At 44.6% G+C, this 20,763-nt stretch overlaps 1 protein-coding gene across 1 annotated transcript in view; it reads right to left on the minus strand.

Moving 5' to 3' along the window:
* Positions 1–20,535, minus strand: part of dpysl3 (dihydropyrimidinase like 3) — a 47,609-nt gene extending 27,074 nt beyond the window's left edge. The window contains 4 exon segments of the mRNA XM_070434318.1: positions 5,565–5,729; positions 8,868–9,052; positions 10,001–10,089; positions 20,364–20,535. Coding sequence (XP_070290419.1) covers positions 5,565–5,729; positions 8,868–9,052; positions 10,001–10,089; positions 20,364–20,411 — 487 coding nt within the window. The 5' untranslated portion in view covers positions 20,412–20,535.
* Positions 20,536–20,763: the final 228 nt, after the last annotated feature.

A 20,763-nucleotide genomic window follows, 5' to 3' on the forward strand; every position in this document is an offset into this window, starting at 1 on the left:
GAACATAGTACAAACATGATAGAACATAAGTATATAAACATGAAATAGAACATACGTAAAACTATGAATAGAACATAGTAAAAACATGATAAACTAGTACAACATGAATATAGTAATAACCATGAATAGAACATAGTAACAACATAGGTATAACATGAATAGAACATAGTAAAAACATGAATATAACATAGTACAAATGAATAGAACATAGTAATACATAAATAGAAACATAGTAAAAACATGAATATAATATAGTAATAACACATGAATAGAACATAGTAATAATCATGAATACGAACATAGTAAACATGAATATTGAACATGTAAAACATTAATAGAACATAGTAGAAACATGAATAGAACATAGTAAAATAATTGAATAGAGACATAGTAAAACATGAATAGAACATAGTAGACAAACATGAATAGACAACATGGTAATAGACACATAGAAAGAACATGATTATAACTTAGTAAAACATGAATCAGAACATAGTAGGAAACATGAATGAACATATGTAATAACTAGAATAGAACATGAGTACAACATGAATATAAACATGAATCATAGTAAAGACAATGAATAGAAACTAGTACAAACATGAATGGAGAAACACAGTAAGATGAGATGAATAGAAAGTCACAGTCTAAGAGACATAGTACAACATGTATACATAATACATAGTACTAATCACAAAATAGGAAACAACTGCTGATTATACAATCATGGCTAAACTAGTCTTTGCATGGGCTGCTCAGTTTAAAACGAATCTAGCATTACCACAGTGCTCTATATAGGCCACATGATTTGCAGACATGGTCCATTTTTTCCATAGATTACAGTTTGGCGGGACTGTGTTTCACATGCTGGCCAAGCAGAGCGAGTAGGGCTCACCAACATTGTTTGTTGCTGTAGGCTAGCTAGCACACTGTACCTCACTGTTGCTCATCTGGTAGAAGTCCTTATAGGCCATGTAGACCTGGAAGGAGTTTCACACCTGAGAGAGAGAGAGAGAGAGAGAGAGAGAGAGAGAGAGAGAGAGAGAGAGAGAAGAGGAGAGAGAGAGAGAGAGAGAGAGAGAGAGAGAGAGAGGGAGAGAGAAGAGAGAGAGAGAGAGAGAGAGAGAGAGAAGAGAGAGAGAGAGAAGAGAGAGACGAGAGAGAGAGAGAGAGGAGAGAGAGAGAGAGAGGAGAGAGAGAGAGAAGAGAGAGAGAGAGAGAGAGAGAGAGAGAGAGAGAGAGAGAGAGAGAGAGAGAGAGAGAGAGAGAGAGAGAGAGAGAGAAGAGAGAGAGAGAGAGAGAAAGAAGAATAGGAGAGAAAGATTGAGAGAGGAGAGGCATATGAGTGAAACCCCAAACAGAGAAGATTCCTGTGATGATTCCATGTTTATTAATTGAGCCAAAACAGAAGATCCCTCATCAGGCCTTCATTGAAAACGTGACTGGAACTTAGGGCTGGACTATCATTACCCCAGGAGGCCTGTATTCTGCTCTCTGGACATTCTGTTGGCTATGCTGTGGTGGCCAAAGCGGACCTGTCCACTCTGTCCTTGTGTCTGAGCTATAACTGGGCGTGAAACATGGAGGGTCCCCCAGGGCACCACACCCTCTGCAGATGGACAGTGGTGGTCAGTGGGTGTTTGGGCAGGGCCAGGTATGGACACAGGTCCTGTGAGCGTACTGGATGGCTGTGGCTGTGTGTTGGGGGAGACAGATTATGGGCCAGAGATAAGGAGGCAGAAGAAGGCACCACCGCTGAATGAGTTTCCTAGTTACTGCCAGCAGTAACCCTGCTCATCATCTTTAATTTGCCAGAGGAGTAGGTATAATGGCACTGTCTGTCTGCCTGATGTATGTCTGCGTATGTGTCCTGTCTGCCTACCTGCCTGTCTGTCTGTGTCTGTCTGCCTGTCTCCAGTCCGTGGCCAAAAGTTTGAGAAGGACACAAATAATTAATTTTCATAAAGGCTGCTGCCTCAGTTTGTATGATGGCAATTTGCATATATTCCAGAATGTTATGAAGAGTGATCAGATGAATTGCAATTAATGCAAAGTCTCTTTTGCCATGCAAATGACTGAATCCCAAAAAACATTTCCACTGCATTTCAGCCCTGCCACAAAAGGACCAGCTTGACATCATGTCAGTGATTCTCTCGTTAACACAGGGTGTGAGTGTTGACGAGGACAAGGCTGGGATCACTCTTGTCATGCTGATTGAGTTCGAATAACAGACTGGAAGCTTCAAAAGGAGGGTGGTGCTTGGAATCATGATCACTTCTCATCTGTCAACCATGTTACCTGCAATGAACATCATCATTGTTTTTTGCACAAATAGGGCTTCACAAGCAGAATATTGCTGCCAGTAAGATTGCACCTAAATCATCCATTTATCGGATCATCAAGAACTTCAAGGAGAGCGGTTCAATTGTTGTGAAGAAGGCTTCCAGGGCGCCCAAGAAAGTCCAGCAAGCGCCAGGACCGTCTCCTAAAGTTGATTCAGCTGCGGGATCGGGGCACCACCAAGCTTGCTCAGGAATGGCAGCAGGCAGGTGTGAGTGCATCTGCACGCACAGTGAGGCAAAGACTTTGGAGAATGGCCTGGTGTCAAGAAGGGCAGAAAAGAAGCGACTTTCTCTCCAGGAAAAAACATCAGGGACAGACTGATATTCTGCAAAAGGTACAGGGATTGGACTGCTGAGGACTGGGGTAAAGTCATTTTCTCTGATGAATCCCTTTCTGATTGTTTGGGGCATCCGGAAAAAAGCTTGTCCGGAGAAGACAAGGTGAGTGCTACCATCAGTCCTGTGTCATGCCAACAGTAAAGCATCCTGAGACCATTCATGTGTGGGGTTGCTTCTCAGCCAGGGAGTGGGCTCACTCACACTTTTGCCTAAGAACACAGCCATGAATAAAGAATGGTACCAACACATCCTCCGAGAGCAACTTCTCCCACAATCCAGGAACAGTTTGGTGACAAACAATGCCTTTTCCAGCATGATGGAGCACCTTGCCATAAGGAAAAAGTGATAACTAAGTGGCTCGGGGAACAAAAACATCGATATTTTGGGTCCATGGCCAGGAAACTCCCAGACTTAAATCCCATTGAGAACTTGTGGTCAATCCTCAAGAGGCGGGTGGACAAACAAACCCCAAAATTCTGACAACTCCAGCATTGATTATGCAGAATGGGCTGCCATAGTCAGGACGTGGCCCAGAATTAATTGACAACATGCCAGGGCGGATTGCAGAGGTCTTGAAAAGGAAGGGTCACATTGCAAATATTGACTCTTTGCATCAACTTCATGTAATTGTCAATAAAAGCCTTTGACACTTATGAAATACTTGTAGTTATACTTCAGTGTTTCATAGTAACATCTGACAAAGTATCTAAAGACACTGAGGCAGCAAGACTTTGTGAAATTAATATTTGGGTAATTCTCAAAACTTTTGGTCACAACTGTACAGGTGTTTGTCTGTCTGTCTACATGCCTGCGTTTCTCTCTGTGTATGTGTCTGTCTGCCTACTATCTGCTGCCTGTCTGTCTGTCCTGTCTGTCTTGTCTGTCGTCTGTCCTGTCTGTCTGTTCTGCATTCCTGTGTGTTTGTCTGTCTGCATGCGTGTCTATCTATCTATCTATCTTCTGTCTGTCTGTCTGTCTGTCTGGTCTGTCTGTCTGTCTGTCTGTGCTGTCTGTCTGTCTGTGTCTGTCTGTCTGTCTGTCTGTCTGTCTGTCTGTCTGGTCTGTCTGTCTGTCTGTCTGTCTGGTCTGTCTGTCTGCGTGTCTGTGTGTTCTGTCTGCCTGCCTGTCTGTCTGCTGGATCCAGTACTATGGACTTGTCTTGATCCAGGTGGATTCCAATGGATCCTCATCTCTAAACTTAAAGCATGGTCCTCTCAATCCAGTTGATATACAGACTGACAGAAACGTCCTCTCACTGTCAACTTGCGTTTATTTCAGCAAACTTAACATGTGTAAATATCTGTATGAACATAACAAGATTCAACAACTAAGACATAAACTGAACAAGTTCACAGACATGTGACTAAAGAAATGGAATATGTGTCCTGAAACAAAGGGGGGGGGGGGGTCAAAATCTAAAGTAACAGTCAGTATCTGGTGTGGCCACAAGCTGCATTAAGTACTGCAGTGCATCTCCACCTCATGGACTGCACCAGATTTGCCAGTTCTTGCTGTGTGATGTTACCCCACTCTTCCACCAAGGCACCTGCAAGTTCCCGACATTTCTGGGGGAGTGGCCTAGCCCTCACCTCCAATCAACATGTCCAGAGTGCTCAATGGATTGAGATCCGGGCTCTCGATGGCCATGGCAGAACCATGACATTCTGTCTTAAAGGAAATCACTCACAGAACGAGCAGTATGGCTGGTGGCATTGTATGCTGGAGGTTATGTCAGGATGAGCCTGCGGGAAGGGTACCACATGAGGGGGAGGAGATGTCTTCCCTGTAAAGCACAGCTTTGATATTGCCTGCAATGACAACAAGCTCAGTCGATGAGGCTGTGACACACCGCCCGCAGATCATGACGGACCCTCCACTTCCCAAATCGATCCCGCTGCAGAGTACAGGCCTCGGTGTAACGCTCATTCCTTCGACGATAAAATGCAAATCTGACCATACAGCCCTGGTGAGACAAAACCGCGACTCGTCAGTGAAGAGCACTTTTTGCCAGTCCTGTCTGTCAACGACAGTGGATATTTGTGCCATAGGCGACGTTGTTGCCGGTGATGTCTGGTGAGGACCTGCCTTACAACAGGCCTACACAGCCCTCAGTCAGCCTCTCTCAGCCTAATTGTGGACAGTCTGGAGCATGATGGAGGGATTGTGCATTCCTGGTGTAACTCGGGCAGTTGTTGTTGGCATCCTGTACCTGTCCCGCAGGTGTGAATGTTTGGATGTACCGATCCTGTGCGAGTGTTGTTACTGTGGTCTGCCACTGCGAGGACGATCAGCTGTCTGTCCTGTCTCCCTGTAAGTGTTGTCTTAGGTGTCTCCCAGTACGGACCATTGCAATTTAATGCCCTGGCCACATCTGCAGTCCTCATGGCTCCTTGCAGCATGCCTAAGGCAGTTCACTGCAGATGAGGCAGGGACCTGGGCATCTTTCTTTGGTGTTTTCAGAGTCAAGTCAGTAGAAAGGCCTCTTTAGTGTCCTAAGTTTTCATAACTGTGACCTTAATTGCCTACCGTCTGTAAGCTGTTAGTGTCTCAACGACCGTTCCACATGTGCATGTTCATTAATTGTTTATGGTTCATTGAACAAGCATGGGAAACAGTGTTTAAACCCTTTAAAATGAAGATCTGTGAAGTTATTTAGATTTTTACAAATTATCTTTGAAAGACAGGGTCCTGAAAAAGAGACGTTTCTTTTTTTGCTGAGTTTATTTGTGGTGAACAGAACCCTGCCTAACTCTTTGGTAGTCGATGCATTTCCTCCCATAATATGTGATTTTTGCATGTGGAAAAGTGCTATAGAAAGTCCATTTGAATTTCCATTTACTGTCTGTCAGACCTTCCCTTTGCTGCTGTGACGTTGGCCGTTACCTTTTTCCTTGAGCAGTGTGTCCACCTCCTGCTTGACACTGTCGCTCCAGTGGGTGATGTCCACATGGAGGGAGTAGTCACAGCAGCTCTTCTCATCGGCCCAGCTCCTCCATTGCTCAAAGGCCTCGATCAGACTGCTGCCTGGCTCCGGGATCACATGATCCACTACAGGGAGGGAGGCAGGGGGGGTAGGGGAGGGAGGGGAGGGAGGGAAGGGGGTGGACATAGAGAGAAAGGGATTAGGAAGAGAGAGAGGGCGACAGAGAGAGGGAGGATGTTACTGTTTGTGTTATATAATCCACAATGCCTGTGTCTCTGTGTCCTTTGCCAGTGGCTTTCAATACAATGTCACCTATCATTGGAAATGTCTGTATGTCTGAGTGTATGTTTGGGTTACATGGAACTCCCAGTTCAAGTCACTGTTCGGCTAATCGAAAACAAACTCAAACTGATAAGAGATAAAGAGAACCCCCACCTCCTCCGATGTCTATAGTGGTCCTAGTCTCTGATGTAATATGTCCGCCTGCTGCCCTGACCAGCTGACCACTTCCCGATCCAATTAAAGGCCGCCCAATCTCCTCAAATCCCTCTGCGTGTGTTAATGCGATCTCGAGTCAACAGCAGCCAAGAAAAGCTATGTTGTTTACTATGGTTGACTCTCTGACCGAGGCTGTGTGGCATGTAACTCGGTGTCAAAGACGTGAAGGGCAGGATGAATAAGCTAATGCGGTACACAAGTGTGCTGGAGGCAGTTCTTCCTTCACAGGGCCACAGACACCACACAGTTTAGTACCAGTTGATCATAGTGAAACGTTACTATCTACCAGTTGTTTCATCTGTGTGTTGGGCCCAGTCTTTGGGCTCATCTGTGTGTTGGGCCCAGTCTTTGGGCTCATCTGTGTGTTGGGCCCAGTCCGGGGTGCATCACACACTAGAGGTCTTCACGGATCGACCTGTACCTGAATACCCGAGACCTGGTCCAGGACACGAGCGGGTCCGGATCCAGAACTCTAAATAATGTCACGGGACTGGGTCGGATCTGATACGATTGTCATGGGTCTCGGGTATGTGTAATTTTAACTGACTTGTCCGGAAGCGCCTGTACAGATCCGAATGGGACTGTGGCAGTAGAGAGCGAGAAAGAGAGACATTTTATAATTTCATAATATGCTGCTGCTCTTGCTTTTCATGAGAGCGTAGCTTGTTGTTGACCAATCATAAGTCATCAAAGCAGCACTAGGCTACAGTCATAGAGCTTCGCTCCGTGTGTGGAAAAAATTAGGAGATATCTAATCAACGGAAGATGGAATTAAAATGATGGAATTAAAAGTTAAAGGAGAAGAATAGGCTACAACGACCAAGAGCCAACAGATATGCTGCTACTTAATATTCTGAATTGAGTTGTTCTTGTTTGTAACTGTAGGATGAGAAAGTGCACGCACTGCAGCCTCAGTTATCAAATCAAATCACATTTAATTTGTCACATACACCTGTTTGCAGACGTTATTGCGGGTGTAGTGAAATGCTTGTGTTTCTAGCTCCAACAAGTCTTAGGCTGAATCGTGCTGGTTTACTGTATGTCTGTGGTGATTATCTGATCTTAGTTAGCCCAACTATCTAAAGTTAGCTAGCTTAACTAGCTTCTCCTGGTTTGATGCAGTCAAGACAGGTATTACGTAATCATTTTTAATGATAAATAATCTAGCTATGGCAGCTATTAGTCTACCATAGCGCAAGTCGGCTTGGTTGGTTGGTTGCTGTCTCTCGTCTCTCCCTGCCTCCTCCCTGCTCCCCATGTCACTCCCTCCTCCCTGCTCCCCATGTCACTCCCTCCTCCCTACTCCCCATGTCACTCCCTCCTCCCTGCTCCGCATGTCACTCCCTTCCTCCATGCTCCCCATGTCACTCCCTCCTCCCTGCTCCCGCATGTACTCCCTCCTCCCTGCTCCCCATGTCACTCTCTCCCTCTCCCTGCTCCCCAATGTCACTCCCTCCTCCATCTCCCATGTCATCCCTCTCCCTGCTCCCCGTCATTCCCTCCTCTCTCGCTCCCATGTCACTCGGTCTTCCCTCCTCCTGCTCCCCATGTCACTCCTCCTCCTGCCCCATGTCACTCCTCCTCCCTCTCCCCATGTCACTCCTCCCCTCTCCCCATGTCACTCCCTCCTCCTGCTCCCCATGTCACTCCCTCCTCCCTGCTCCCATGTACTCCCTCCCTCCTGCTCATGTCACTCCGTCCTCCCTGCTCCCCCTGTCACTCCCCTCCTCCCTGCTCCCATGTCACTCCCTCCTCCTGCTACCCATGTCACTCGAGTCGCTCACAGTACGGCTTTATCAGCTCGGTTAATAAAGTATCTTAAAAATGACTTTCTGCTGCTTCTCTCACTCGGATCGAATCGGACTGGGTCTGGATCTGAACAGGTCTATACGGAACGGTCTAGTTGTCTTCGGATCGATTCGGAAGTTCTCTATAATCAATTCAATTAGATGATATGGGTCCAGGTGGAAAAGCCCAGGTCCATTTCAAAACAGGAACTTTTGACCCGTGAAACCTGTATCACACACTGCTCGCCTATTTCCACGGGACTTGTGTTTCCCTGTGTAGGCTCCCCTTGCCGCTCCTCGTTCTCCAACCCTCCAGCGGCCCTTTGTGTGGTCCTTGAATTGCTGCTCACATTGGCCATTAGGAACACTCTGCATTGTAGCCAGAAGCCCTCTTCCTCATCTCTCTCTCTCCTCTCTGTCTCCTCTCTCTCTTCTCTCTCTCTCTCTCTCTCTCTACTCTCTCTCTCTCTCTCTCTCCTCTCTCTCTCTCTCTCTCTTCTTCTCTCTCTTTCTCTTTCTTCTCTCTCTCTCTCTCTTCTCTCTCTCTCTTCCTTCTCTCTCTCTCTTCTCTCTCTCTCTCTCTCTTCTCTTCTCTAGTGCTCTGTGACTTTCTTTTTCTCTTTCTTTCATCCTCAATGGATAAAGCCGCCACATGGCTGCCTGCCCGCAATCTACTCTGTATTTTGTCTACAATCTCACACCGCCACAGCCAAGTAGTGTGGATTATAATCTTGTTTTAGCTCATTTTCAACTGAGATCAGATAATACAGTAAACCAGTACGATTCAGCCTAAGACTTACTCTACTAAAATGTTAAATTGCCCTAATGATTATGGATGCAATTGATATGGCAGTCTTTCCATGTCATGTGGGTAGTTAACTGTCTGTTATTGTGATACCTTCAGACCCCCCCACCCACCGCCCCCTAGTGAGAGACATGGGCTCCAGGCCTCTCCAGGGCTCCGCTCTCTTCTCTCACCGATCATGGTGGTTCCCCCAGCCAGGGCAGCCTTGGTGCCCTGGGAGAAGTCGTCCACGGTGGTGGTCCCCCGGTAGGGCATCTGGAAGTGGGTGTGGTTGTCAATGCCACCAGGGATCACCATCTTGCCGTTGGCCTCGATGGTCTTGATCCCACCTGGGACGATCAGGTTGTCTCCAATCTGCCTGGAGGTTTAGGCGGGAGAAGAGCCATGTCAGGGGGTATCATTGACTTGACACAATACTGTAAATTCATGCTATGAATAGCTAAATAGCTGATGAATAAACCAAAATGAATATATTATCATATCATTAGAAATGTAGTTTTGCTCATGGCTGACTGGTGTAAAGTAAAGTTAATCAAACTGAAAGTTAGCGGTGACCCAGCATCATTTGGAAACTATCAATCCTTCCACATTAGATTAAAGTCATCAGAGCATGTCAAATAGCAGCTTGGAGGGTTGCAGACAGACCGACAGACAGACAGACAGGCAAGAGGGCAGCGTCTGTATTCCTGTGCCAGCAGCAGCGTGGTCGATGCTAGGCTAGCCTGGCCTGTGTAATTGGTATGCAGCGCTAACCTTCCTGCGGGTGCTTTTCCTATCAGAGCTCCTCTATGGGAGCACACAGGACAAAGAGCCTAATAGGCTGATCGAGTGGGAACAGGAACTGGGGAAAAAAGAGTGACCTTCCAAGAGCAGGCAGGAATGCACCCACTTTGCCTCTTGTCTGGCCCTGCACACTATACACTACTGTGGACTGGAGTAGACTCTGACTGGATCTGACTGGATCTGTTTGGATCTGAATGGATCTGACTTGATCTATCTGGATCTGACTAGATCTGACTGGATCTGTTTGGATCTGTGTGGATCTGTGTGGATCTGACTGGATCTGTCTGGAACTGACTGGATCTGTCTGGATCTGACTGGATCTGACTGGATCTGTCTGGATCTGACTGGATCTGACTGGATCTGTCTGGATCTGTCTGGCACTTGAAATGACTGTGATATGTGGTTGTCTTGCCTACCTTAGTTGAATGCACTGACTAAGTTGATCTGGATAAGAGTGTCTGCTAAATGATCAAAACGTCAACGTCAATGCATGGGAGGACGTGGTGGTCAAACATTCTCTTACTTAATGACGCCATCCTCCATGTAAATGTCGGCATAAAAGGACTGGTCATCATTAACGATCCTCCCGCCTTTGACCAGAAGCCTGTCGCTCTGGAGAGAGAATTCGAAAGAACGAGAGGGAAAAAGAGAGGGGATGGGAGGGAGAGAATGTTACAAAGTCCAAAGCAATCTCATCAGTATTCCGGCTATTCTGGCGGACACTCTGTTTTGTGCTTATTTTTTTTCAAGATGTGTTCTTGTGTTCTTGTTCTTGCGCAATCTCGATTTCAACAKCTGGGGTGAAACAAGAGCCATTTGTTTGGAATGTCTGACTGTCCCATCTACGCAAGAGAGGGCTAATGAGAATAGCCACTCACACAGATTACACAGTAACTACTGTACACAGTAACCTACATTTTACACACAGCTGGGTAAATGGATGGTCCTAGCAGTCACATAGATGAGCTTGGACTAGATTGACTAGATAACGTAGCCTGTAAACAGGGCGTTGTCGTCTAGCGACTCAGCTGCTGCGCCAGAGACAGCCACTTGGCCACTAGCAAGACGTTTCCATGGTAATGCTTTGCTAGGAGCACTCAGAGAGGCTGGAGCGGCAGGCTGGCATGCCTGTTAAGGACACGCCTCACAGAGTACAGGGCATAACACTGAGCAACAGGGAATGGAGAGAGAGGGGAGGGGGGTTGCTGGAACTTTGACKTTAGTGTCCCAGTACATTGCCTGGGCAGGGCCTCTTCTCTTATCCTGGACCGGTCAGACCACTAGATTCTACAACAAAACCAGGACATGGAGTGAGCTCAACCAAAGGCAAATGGCTCTTTTACCTTTTACTGTATGAATAATATATGTATGGTAGGTACCCATTATCCCACTGTGTAAAATGCCTAGGTTCAGTTCACTGCCCTGTAAGGTAAACAGAATGGGAGCGTTCCGTAGTTTCCCATCAGCACATGGTGTGGTGTGATTAGTGATTTACTGTCTTGGCTGTGGAGCCCGGCTGGCGCTTTGTCAGTACGAACCCCACCCCTCTCTACTGGTTTAAATGAAGTATATACGTAGCCTTAGCGATGCATCCCTGGCATCTGCTCACACAACAAACACTGGCTAGTCTTCCAGGCAGTGTGGGATGGGGGTGGGAGTGATGGCTGGAGGGAGGGAGGGTGGATGATGGATGGAGGGAGGGAGGGAGGGAGGGAGGGGAGGGAGGAAGGGAGGGAGGAGGGAGGGAGGGTTGGGTGGGTGGGGATGGATGGATGGATGGATGGCGATGAATGGATGGAATGGATGGAGGGAGGGAAGGGAGGGGGGAGGGAGGAGGGAGGGAGGGAGGGAGGAGGGAGGGAGGGAGGGAGGGAGGGGGAGGGTGGGTGGTGGGTGGTGGTGGGTGGTGGGTGGATGGGTGGGTGATGGATGGATGGATGGATGGATGGATGGATGGATGAGGGAGGGTGGTGGGATGGATGGATGGATGGAGGAGGGAGGAGGAGGGAGGGAGGGAGGGAGGGAGGGAGGAGGGGAGGGAGGGAGGGAGAGGGAGGAGGGAGGGAGGGGGGAGGGTGGGTGGGTGGGTGGGTGGTGTGTGGATGGATGGAGGGAGGGTGGGAGGGAGGGAGGTGGGTGGGATGGATGATGGATGGATGGAGGGAGGGAGGAGGGAGGGAGGGAGGGGGTGGGTGGGAGGAGGGAGGAGGGAGGGAGGGAGGGAGGGGAGGGGGTCTGATGCTGATTAAGCAAGAGACAATAGAGCCTCAACAAGTCTTCTCTCTGACCATGCAGGCGACCCCACCCTGCCTGGAGCAGCCAGCACACTGTGTAAAGCACCGAGGCAGGCAGAGAGAGAGAGAGACAGAGAGAAGACGGCGCGAGAGAGAGAGAGAGAGCACAAGAGAGAGAGCAAGAGAGAGAGAGAGAAAAGAGCAAGAGAGAGAGAGAGAGAGAGAGAGAGAGAAGAGAGAAGAGAGAGAGAGAGAGAAGAAGAAGAGAGAAAGAAGGAAAAGGAGAAGGGAATAGAGGAGAAGAAGAAGAGAGAGAGAGAGAGAGAAGAGAGAGAGAGAGAGAGAGAGAGGGAGAGAGAGAGAAAGAGAGTGTGACCTGTTGCCACTAGAAAAGGTCAACCAGTGAAAAACAAACACCATTGTAAATACAACCCATACTTATGCTTATTTATTTACACTTTTGTACTTTAACCATTTGTACATCGTTACAACACTGTATATATACATAATATGACATTTGTAATGTCTTTATTCTTTTGGAACTTCTGTGAGTGTAATGTTTACTATACATTTTTATTGTTTATTTCACTTTTGTATATTATCTACTTCACTTGCTTTGGCAATGTTAACATATGTTTGCCATGCCAATAAAGCCCATTGAATTGAACTGAGAGAGAGAGAGAAAGAAAGAGAGAGGGAGAGAGAGCACATACTGTACATGTTGACTTACAGAATGGCCTCTATCATCTACACACTACACAGTCCCCTAATCCATACCCTTCCACTACCTTCAGGGGATATCTGGTTTTGTATCTGAATATGTTTCAAATTGATAGTATGACCGCAGATGGTATTGCATAAGAATATTCTCAATTTTAGTGTGGCTACCTAAGGGAAGAGCGTACTTAACACCAGCCCTAAGAGCATGGGGAAGTCTATTATCTTCCTAAAATGATCCCTATATGGTCGAGGCCCAGGTCCCTGGGCTATACTCTGCTGCAGTAAAGACCTGCTTACTGCAGTGTGTGCGCCTGAACACCCGCCCCAATCTATCAGTGTTTTCCCTCAAGCCTCAGTCCTGTCTAGGTTTGCAAAGCTACCAGTAATTTACCAGTTACCAGAATCTTCAGTAATTTTAGTAATTAACAGAAAATATTTGGCAATCTATCCTAACTTTGGTCATTTATAATTGAATAACTATTTTTTTTTTAAATGGATTCATACAGTGCATTTGTAAAGTATTCAGACCCCTTCCCTTTTTTCCACATTTTGTTACGTTACAGGCTTATTCTAAAATAGTTTTCCATCATAAATCTACACACAATACCCCATAATGACACAGCAAAAACTGGTTTTTAGAAATGTTTTCAAATGTATAATTTTTTTWAAACAGAAATGGCTTATTTACAAAAGTATTCAGGCCCTTCACCATGAGATTTGAAATTGAGCTCAGGTGCATCCTGTTTCCATTGATCATCCGTGAGATGTTTCTACAACTTGATTGGTCTACCTGTGGTAAATTCAATTGATTGGACATGATTTGGAAAGGCACACACCTGTCTATATAAGGTCCCACAGTTGACAGTGCTCTCCTTGTTGGGGCGGCATTCGGCGGTCGACGTCACCGGCCTTCTATCCACCGCCGATCCACTTTTCATTTTCCATTTGTTCTGTCTTTGTCTTACACACCTGGCTTCACTCAACCAATTACTTGTTTATTATTTAACACTCTGTTCCCCATGTTTTGTTTGTGAGTGATTGTTCATTGTACTTCGGTCCGTTTTTTGTGGTCTCGCTATGTTGCCTTTATTATTATTATTGTATTTTTGAGTAAAGTACGTTGATTACTCATATCTGCTGTCCTGCGTCTGGCTCTCTACACCAGCTACACACAGGACCATTACACCCGGACTATTTGCATTGTGTGCCCCCCCACCCCAACCCCTCCATTTACGCTGCTGCTACTCTGTTTATCAGATATGCATAGTCACTTTAACTATACATTCATGTACATACTACCTCAATTGGGCCGACCAACCAGTGCTCCCGCACAGTGGCTAACCGGGCTATCTGHATTGTGTCCCACCCACCACCCGCCAACCCCTCTTTTACGCTACTGCTACTCTCTGTTCATCATATATGCATAGCCACTTTAACCATATCTACATGTACATACTACCTCAATCAGCCTGACTAACCGGTGTCTGTATGTAGCCTCGCTACTTTATATAGCCTGTCTTTTTACTGTTGTTTTATTTCTTTACCGACCTATTGTTCACCTAATACCTTTTTTGCACTATTGGTTAGAGCCTGTAAGTAAGCATTTCACTGTAAGGTTTACTGTTGTATTCAGCGCACGTGACAAATAAACTTTGATTTGATTTGATTTTAGTAGATAGAACACATGGTTCAAGACAAAATAGCCTAATTAATAAAAAAACATTCTAATCAACAATTACATTATTTTAAATTACTGTAACTCTGCAACACGTCCAACTATTGACTTTGTTCACAACTGCCACCAGTTTGACGCCAAAACATTGACAACAAATACCTGTTGACATAGTAAAATAAATGAATGTAAATAACATAAATAATAATGCAGAAACCCTCATATTAAACATCAATGGTATTCACTAAGTTGATGATTGAATTTAGGATCATGTTTAACAGATTTGCCATTCTATTTAGAATGTTTAAATCATCTTAATTAATTATTTCCTATATTTTACATGTGATAATGCCACACGTGATAGGGCCAGAGATAATTACAGAGACGTGTGATCATCTAAAGTTCCCAAAAAGGGCCAYTAGATGTCTTGTGATAGATTACATCAAATCCTTGAATTCTGATAGTTTACTGGTAAACTTAGAAAGTTTCCAGTAATATACCCTCCCTTTGCAACCCTAGGCCTGTCATCACCAATCACACGCAGGATCAGTATTGTTGGCTGTCATCATATCTGATTAACTTCCTCGTACTCTACTGCTTTACTAACACTAGCAGACACTGCACACACTCCAAAATAGTATACAGATATATTACTTTATTACTTCTCAATAATACCTCATCATTCAAGATCCTGCTGTAATCATACCCAAGTGTTTTTTTGTATTGGACCCTTTAGCAAAACCTCTGTTTCACAAACAGATGTAAGATCTTAATATGAGCCAGTTTGCTACAGCAGGAAAATAATACTACTGCATTACTAGCAATTCTAATGTGGATTATAATTCATCTGAAATTTMCAAAAATGGCAAATACAAATTTAAGAAGCCTTTTTAAACCTCAAATACAGTACAAGTTTAAAATGTCCTGCATTGCAGGAAAGTTCTCCTGCAACAGGGTGATCAAATTAAGTTCCTACATCTGTACACTTAGCTCAGCCCTGGCCACTCACAGCAGTAGGCGCCAAGCAATATGCATCATGTCAGATTTAACCAGCTAGGCTTCTGCCCACAATCTAAATTCGTCYGTGAATTAAAACAGCAGAATAAATTCCTCGATAAATGAAAATGAAAGAAAGCAAATAGTTGTGGAGGTCATTTTTATAAGAGTTGTGATTTTGTGACTATTCAGAGGAGTTTGACTGAATGCACTGTTATTATCATAGAGCAGTGGTCTCCGCTTAGTAAACAATGGTATATCCAAAGTAATCCAGTGATTTCACTGGGCTCGGTATGGAAAGCCGACTCTCAGATGCATACATCTGGAGAAACCAGAATGAGGGAAGAGAAAGACAGTGTCCTCTATGTTTTTGTTACAACGTAAATATGACAGAACTTAAAAGAGTAAAATGATACGGYAATCTGCAGTTTGAATTCTGTTGCAACACACGCATGCATGGACACACAAATCAAAAATGTGACTTTGGCTTAGCATTCCCCAAATGTTCTGTGGTTAAATGCTTTGACAGAATCCAGTAGTTGCAGTAGTGTTGATATGAGACCAGCCACAATCCTTGAGGTGTGACTGCACACCATTGGTCCATGCTGGTGGATTTGCAGATGGGTCATGACATGGATTGTAAAATATTGTTCACGGTTAAACTCACTCATAAACAAGTCAAACCGTCCCATCGGTGCAACCACAAGACATGCAAAGCTTGAGGATAGGGATGGAACCAGCTGAAATGAATAACCTCTAAATATATATTCTTACTGTATCATTAAAGTACTACTAAAATCCCATTCCATGAAAATGGTCATGGAAACCCCACAGAGAGAAAACTATAGCCATACCATTTGTAAGGACATTTCTGGCATAACAACGTCTTCCTCACTGACTCTTTGTCCAATAACATTTTATTCCAATTCAAATGCTAACGTACAGTAGTAGTATACTGCGCGTCTTTTCAAATGTCTCCTTTTACCTTCCACACTAACTGAGATGAGTGTGTGTTGTGCGCTTGGTTTAGTGCTGCTGTCCACTTTGGTCGACATCAAACCCTCGCCCTGATCACTTATGCTGACCTTGACTAAGTAATGTGCCATAAAGCCTACCCCCGCCTGTCAATCAACCGGGCTGCAGTCAGTTACAGTAAAACAGAACAAAAAGAGCTTAATGGGTAGTGTATATGGCCGTGTCCCAAATCACACCCAATAGCCTATACAGTATACACTCTTAGGAAGAAAACAAAAAGTGCTATCTAGCACCTAAAATAGTTATTCGGTTGTCCCCATAGGAGAACCCTTTTTGGTTCCAGGTGGATCCCTTTTGAGTTCCATGTAGAACCCTTTCCACAGAGGGTTCTTCATGGAACCCAAAAGGTTTTTACCTGGAACCAAAAAGGGTTCTTCCTGGAACCAAAAAGGGTTCTCCTATGGGGACAGGTGGAGGAAGCCGTTTGGAGAAAATTAAAAGTATCACTACTTTTAACCAGCGCCCATGTTACTAAATAGGGAATAGCGTGTGATTTGGGACACTGGCTCTATGTAGAGCCCTTCCACAGCACTGGCGTGGCACACAGACTGATACTGGCTGGTGGGGAGATTTGTTGTTGTCATGTTACAGATCACAGGATTTGGTTTATAGTTTTATGCTTATACAAAATGAAACAATTTAAGGGTTAAGAGTTTGAGACATGTTTGTGATAAAATCTCCTCACAAGGTCAGAAAGGCCTACAGTAACAGTGATTTGCTGCAATTTGACATTGGAAATAACAAAATAAGTCCTTGTGTTACAAGATTTGACTGTCGATGGAACTTTAAAAATGAATACAACTGGAGATCTTCCTACCGGAAACTCTCTCTTTCACTATTATAAAAGCCAGAAAAGACTAAAGATAGTCTAAAGGAAGTACTGCATGCTGTATTGTGAAGGTTTGTGAAGGTTTTTTCCCACACAGAGCAAATTGATAAGAGCACACATTATAGTAACATAAGCATTTGCAACAGGCAGTTCTTAATGACATCTGTAGAGAGTTTGACTGGRAACAGGGCCTCTGTGTGTTGTTGCTAACAGAGAAAACATAGCAGATAAAACACACCGAGCCAAGACGATATTCCAGAGGAGTCTATTAACTGTGAGACCCTTATGTGTGAGGCGGGCGGGCGGGCAGGCTGAGACCAATGGAAGGGGAAAGTCATCCTGCCGCATGGGAGCCAGGGGCCTCTACTGTTGCCTAGTGACAAAAATATTTACTATTCACTCAAAAGCACATTACATTTTTTTKCTGTGGAAAAGTCAAAACAATAGGCTGTATCAATCTAAATAAGTTGCCTAGCCGCCACATCATAGAGGCCAGTCTCAAGCAGCGTGATCTTGTGATAGGCCAAAGCGGCACCGTTTCCAAGGCAGCCCAACACTCAAATCTGGTTCTGATTGGGCCTGACCGCAATATCCATCCAGGGTGGTAAAATGGCCTCATGTCAGAGGCTAGAGGCAGGGAGACAAGGGTAACCGAGGTGGTATTTTCTACTTCTCAATAGTATGCTGGTGGCCATGGAGAGTGGATGGCAATAGCTGGGTGGTCACAGCATGATGTTTTACAGTTAGGAAGGTCTGAAACGTAGTAAATAAAGTGGAGAATTGGGAGCATAAACAGTGTGCGGGCCTTCCCATTCTTTACAGGTATTCTTTACGAGCCCAGCACCTAAGTTTTTAAGGAAGTGTGTATGACCACACACTTTGCTTGCAGTTAGGCCCACTTTGAAGACAGTGCAGGGATGGTGAAGCCCTGTTTTGTGGTGCCATTGGGGGGAAAAGGTTTCTTTCCTGGGTAAAGCCTGTCAGTCATGCCCACATATGCAGGTTCCAGCTGGAGGGGATGAATGATGACATGCACGGCACTAAAGTAGGATACTGTGAGAACATGGAAAAAGCATAACCACACCTAGAAATCTGACATGGCCTTAATGGGCTCCTGCTCCCAGACAGACATAGGGAAACAGCTGGGATATAGGGGTAGAAATAAATTAGGAAAATCATTCCCAATAAATACATTTCTCAGATTGTCAGGCTATAAGCTACACACAAACAGATGCTGGGTTAAAAAACAAACAATTTGGGTTATTTGGTAACCCAATATTGAACAGAACACACGCTGGGTTGTTTTGACCCAGTCAGTTGRGTTGTGTGAATAACCCAACAAATTGGGTTGTTGGGATTACTCAAACATGGGTTAATTTAACCATCAGTTGGGAATTTTTACTCCCATTCTGCGATGASCTAGCAGTAGGGTATTTTCAAGAGGCGTGGCTTATTAGGGGCATGGCTTTCAGCTAGATCTTATTGGCCACCCGTGAGAGTAAATGTCATTATTGTTCATCACATTAAGTTTACATACTGCAAATTCTAATTTTGCTGAATTCTTCTATAATATTAAGATCATTTATTACATATTAAAATAAGGTATACCACCTTATTGTATCCCAACATTGGGCTTTTAGGGAACTTGTACACTTCTGTGAGCCTCACTAAAGCTACTAAAGTGTCAATGTTCGACCTTAACGCGTGTTAACTATACAACACAATAGATTAACAGGAATGACATTTACTCTCATGGGTGGCTAAAAAGATCTATCTTAAATTCACCCCTCCAGTCTTCTGATCTGTCCCACTGGATCATACAGTATCTCAATAACCCAGCATCAATAACCCAGCAGTTTTTAAAGAAAAACAACCCAACTAAGTGACCCAATGAAAAAAAAAATGAAAAAAATGCCTGCAACCCAGTTGGATCAACCAAAGAAACCAGCATTTGTGTACATGCAATTACACTGTAATAAACTGTCTATTAACTTGTTTAAAGGATATTAGATTCTCCATTATGTCAAGTTGCACAGTAGGGTAGAGCAGGCCTACAAGAAGSCTAATATGTAGAATTGATGATGAAGCATAAAATAGTGCTCCTCAGGGCCATTACCCTGAGAGGTCCCTAGACTGAGCAGCAGGTGTATTCCCTGTACAGGCCAAACATGTTCAAAGCCTCCACAATTTTTTTTTATGTGTACTAAAATATTTACACACACAACTTTCCCTAAAACATTCTAGTGCGTCGCTGATATTCTATGAGAATACCCTTGCGGGCCAGCCTGCCTCCACCCCCAATCCGTCAGTGATATCAGACGAGACAAAGGGCGTCTCTCCTGGAATATAACACCACGGTGAGCCGCAACAATGAACACGCAGCCATTTCAAACAGACCCTAGAGCTGTGCTGCAGCAGCAGCAGCAACCATCCCCGCCAACACGTTGCTTGCCCCGTTTTTTWACTCCAAACCCGTGAGGCAAAGCACCGCACCGGCGAATTCTATTACATTGCGTTCTAGTAATGCTGAATTCGAAATGCTCTATTTTACGGACGGGCTATAACATCTGATCATACACATAGGCGTGGGAGATTTTTTTCTCTCTCCCTGCATCACCAGTCCAGACGCTCAGATAGCCTATATCTGGCCAAATACATATTTATTTGACAGAATGGGAGTGTACAACAGGGGTTTATTATGGTACATAATTCAACAACAGGATGTTGAATATGGAAAACAAATAGGCCACATATCTCCTCGATTCACACAGCTATAACTGATTTATTGCTTTGTATTCGTTTTTTTCTTATAATAGGAGGCTGACTTTCCATCATGTGTGGCCCTGTAGGCTACAAAAACGAATCCAAAACGCGATAATGTTGTTTATTATTTATAAAAAGGATGTGCATTTCATCTACATCATTTCATCCATCTATCCCCAAGCATTCAAGATGCTACATTCAAGATGCCAACATATTAAGTTATAACTACATTATAACAGCCCAGTGTGAAGACTATTTCATTGATGTATTATATATATATCTTTCAAATGAGCCACATGCACTGCGCACGGGTATCATGCCATCCTCAACAAAGAAGATGCAAGTTACCTTTAAGAAAACGCCTCGTTCTGTCTCTCCGACTGTCACTATGATAGCCAATCATGCCACCTTCATTCGGCACGACTGTATTTGTTTCTATGTTCAATTGACTATCATAATGGAAAGGAAAATATCCCACACTGATGAAAAAGGCCTGTATGCATGAATTAATTGCAATTGGCACATTCTTGAATAGCGGTAACATAAAATAGGAATTAGCCAAGACAAAAGCAATGCACTGATTTTAGACAATCAGGCATGCAAGTTTCAAAAGGCAGATATTAATATTTCTACTTACTGTGATCTTTGGAATATTCTTTTTGCCTTGATAAGAATGCCCAGACATAATTGCGACTGGTCGAAAACTGATTCCACCTCTGAACAAAGCTTTGAAATATTCCCCTCTGGGTGTTTCTGCGGCTACTGGCTGGATGGGAAAATTAGGGAATGGTCGCCTCCCTCTGTGCAATGTAAAGTGCTTCGAAGTGAGCTAGAGCGTATACTCTGATCCACCGACGGACTCCTCCCTCAATAGTCTCATTGGTAGGCTACAGCTGCAACGCTCAAATCCTCCCACAGGAGGACGCTCAACAGCAGGTGTAGGCGACTACAACAGTGTACAGAATTGCACTGAAATAGAAACAGTGTAATGACTGCAACATTTGTTATTGGATATTGGATTTATAGCCGGCTTAAAA

Source organism: Salvelinus sp. IW2-2015, linkage group LG23 (genome assembly GCF_002910315.2).
Source record: "Salvelinus sp. IW2-2015 linkage group LG23, ASM291031v2, whole genome shotgun sequence".
In the NCBI taxonomy this organism is placed as follows: domain Eukaryota; kingdom Metazoa; phylum Chordata; class Actinopteri; order Salmoniformes; family Salmonidae; genus Salvelinus; species Salvelinus sp. IW2-2015.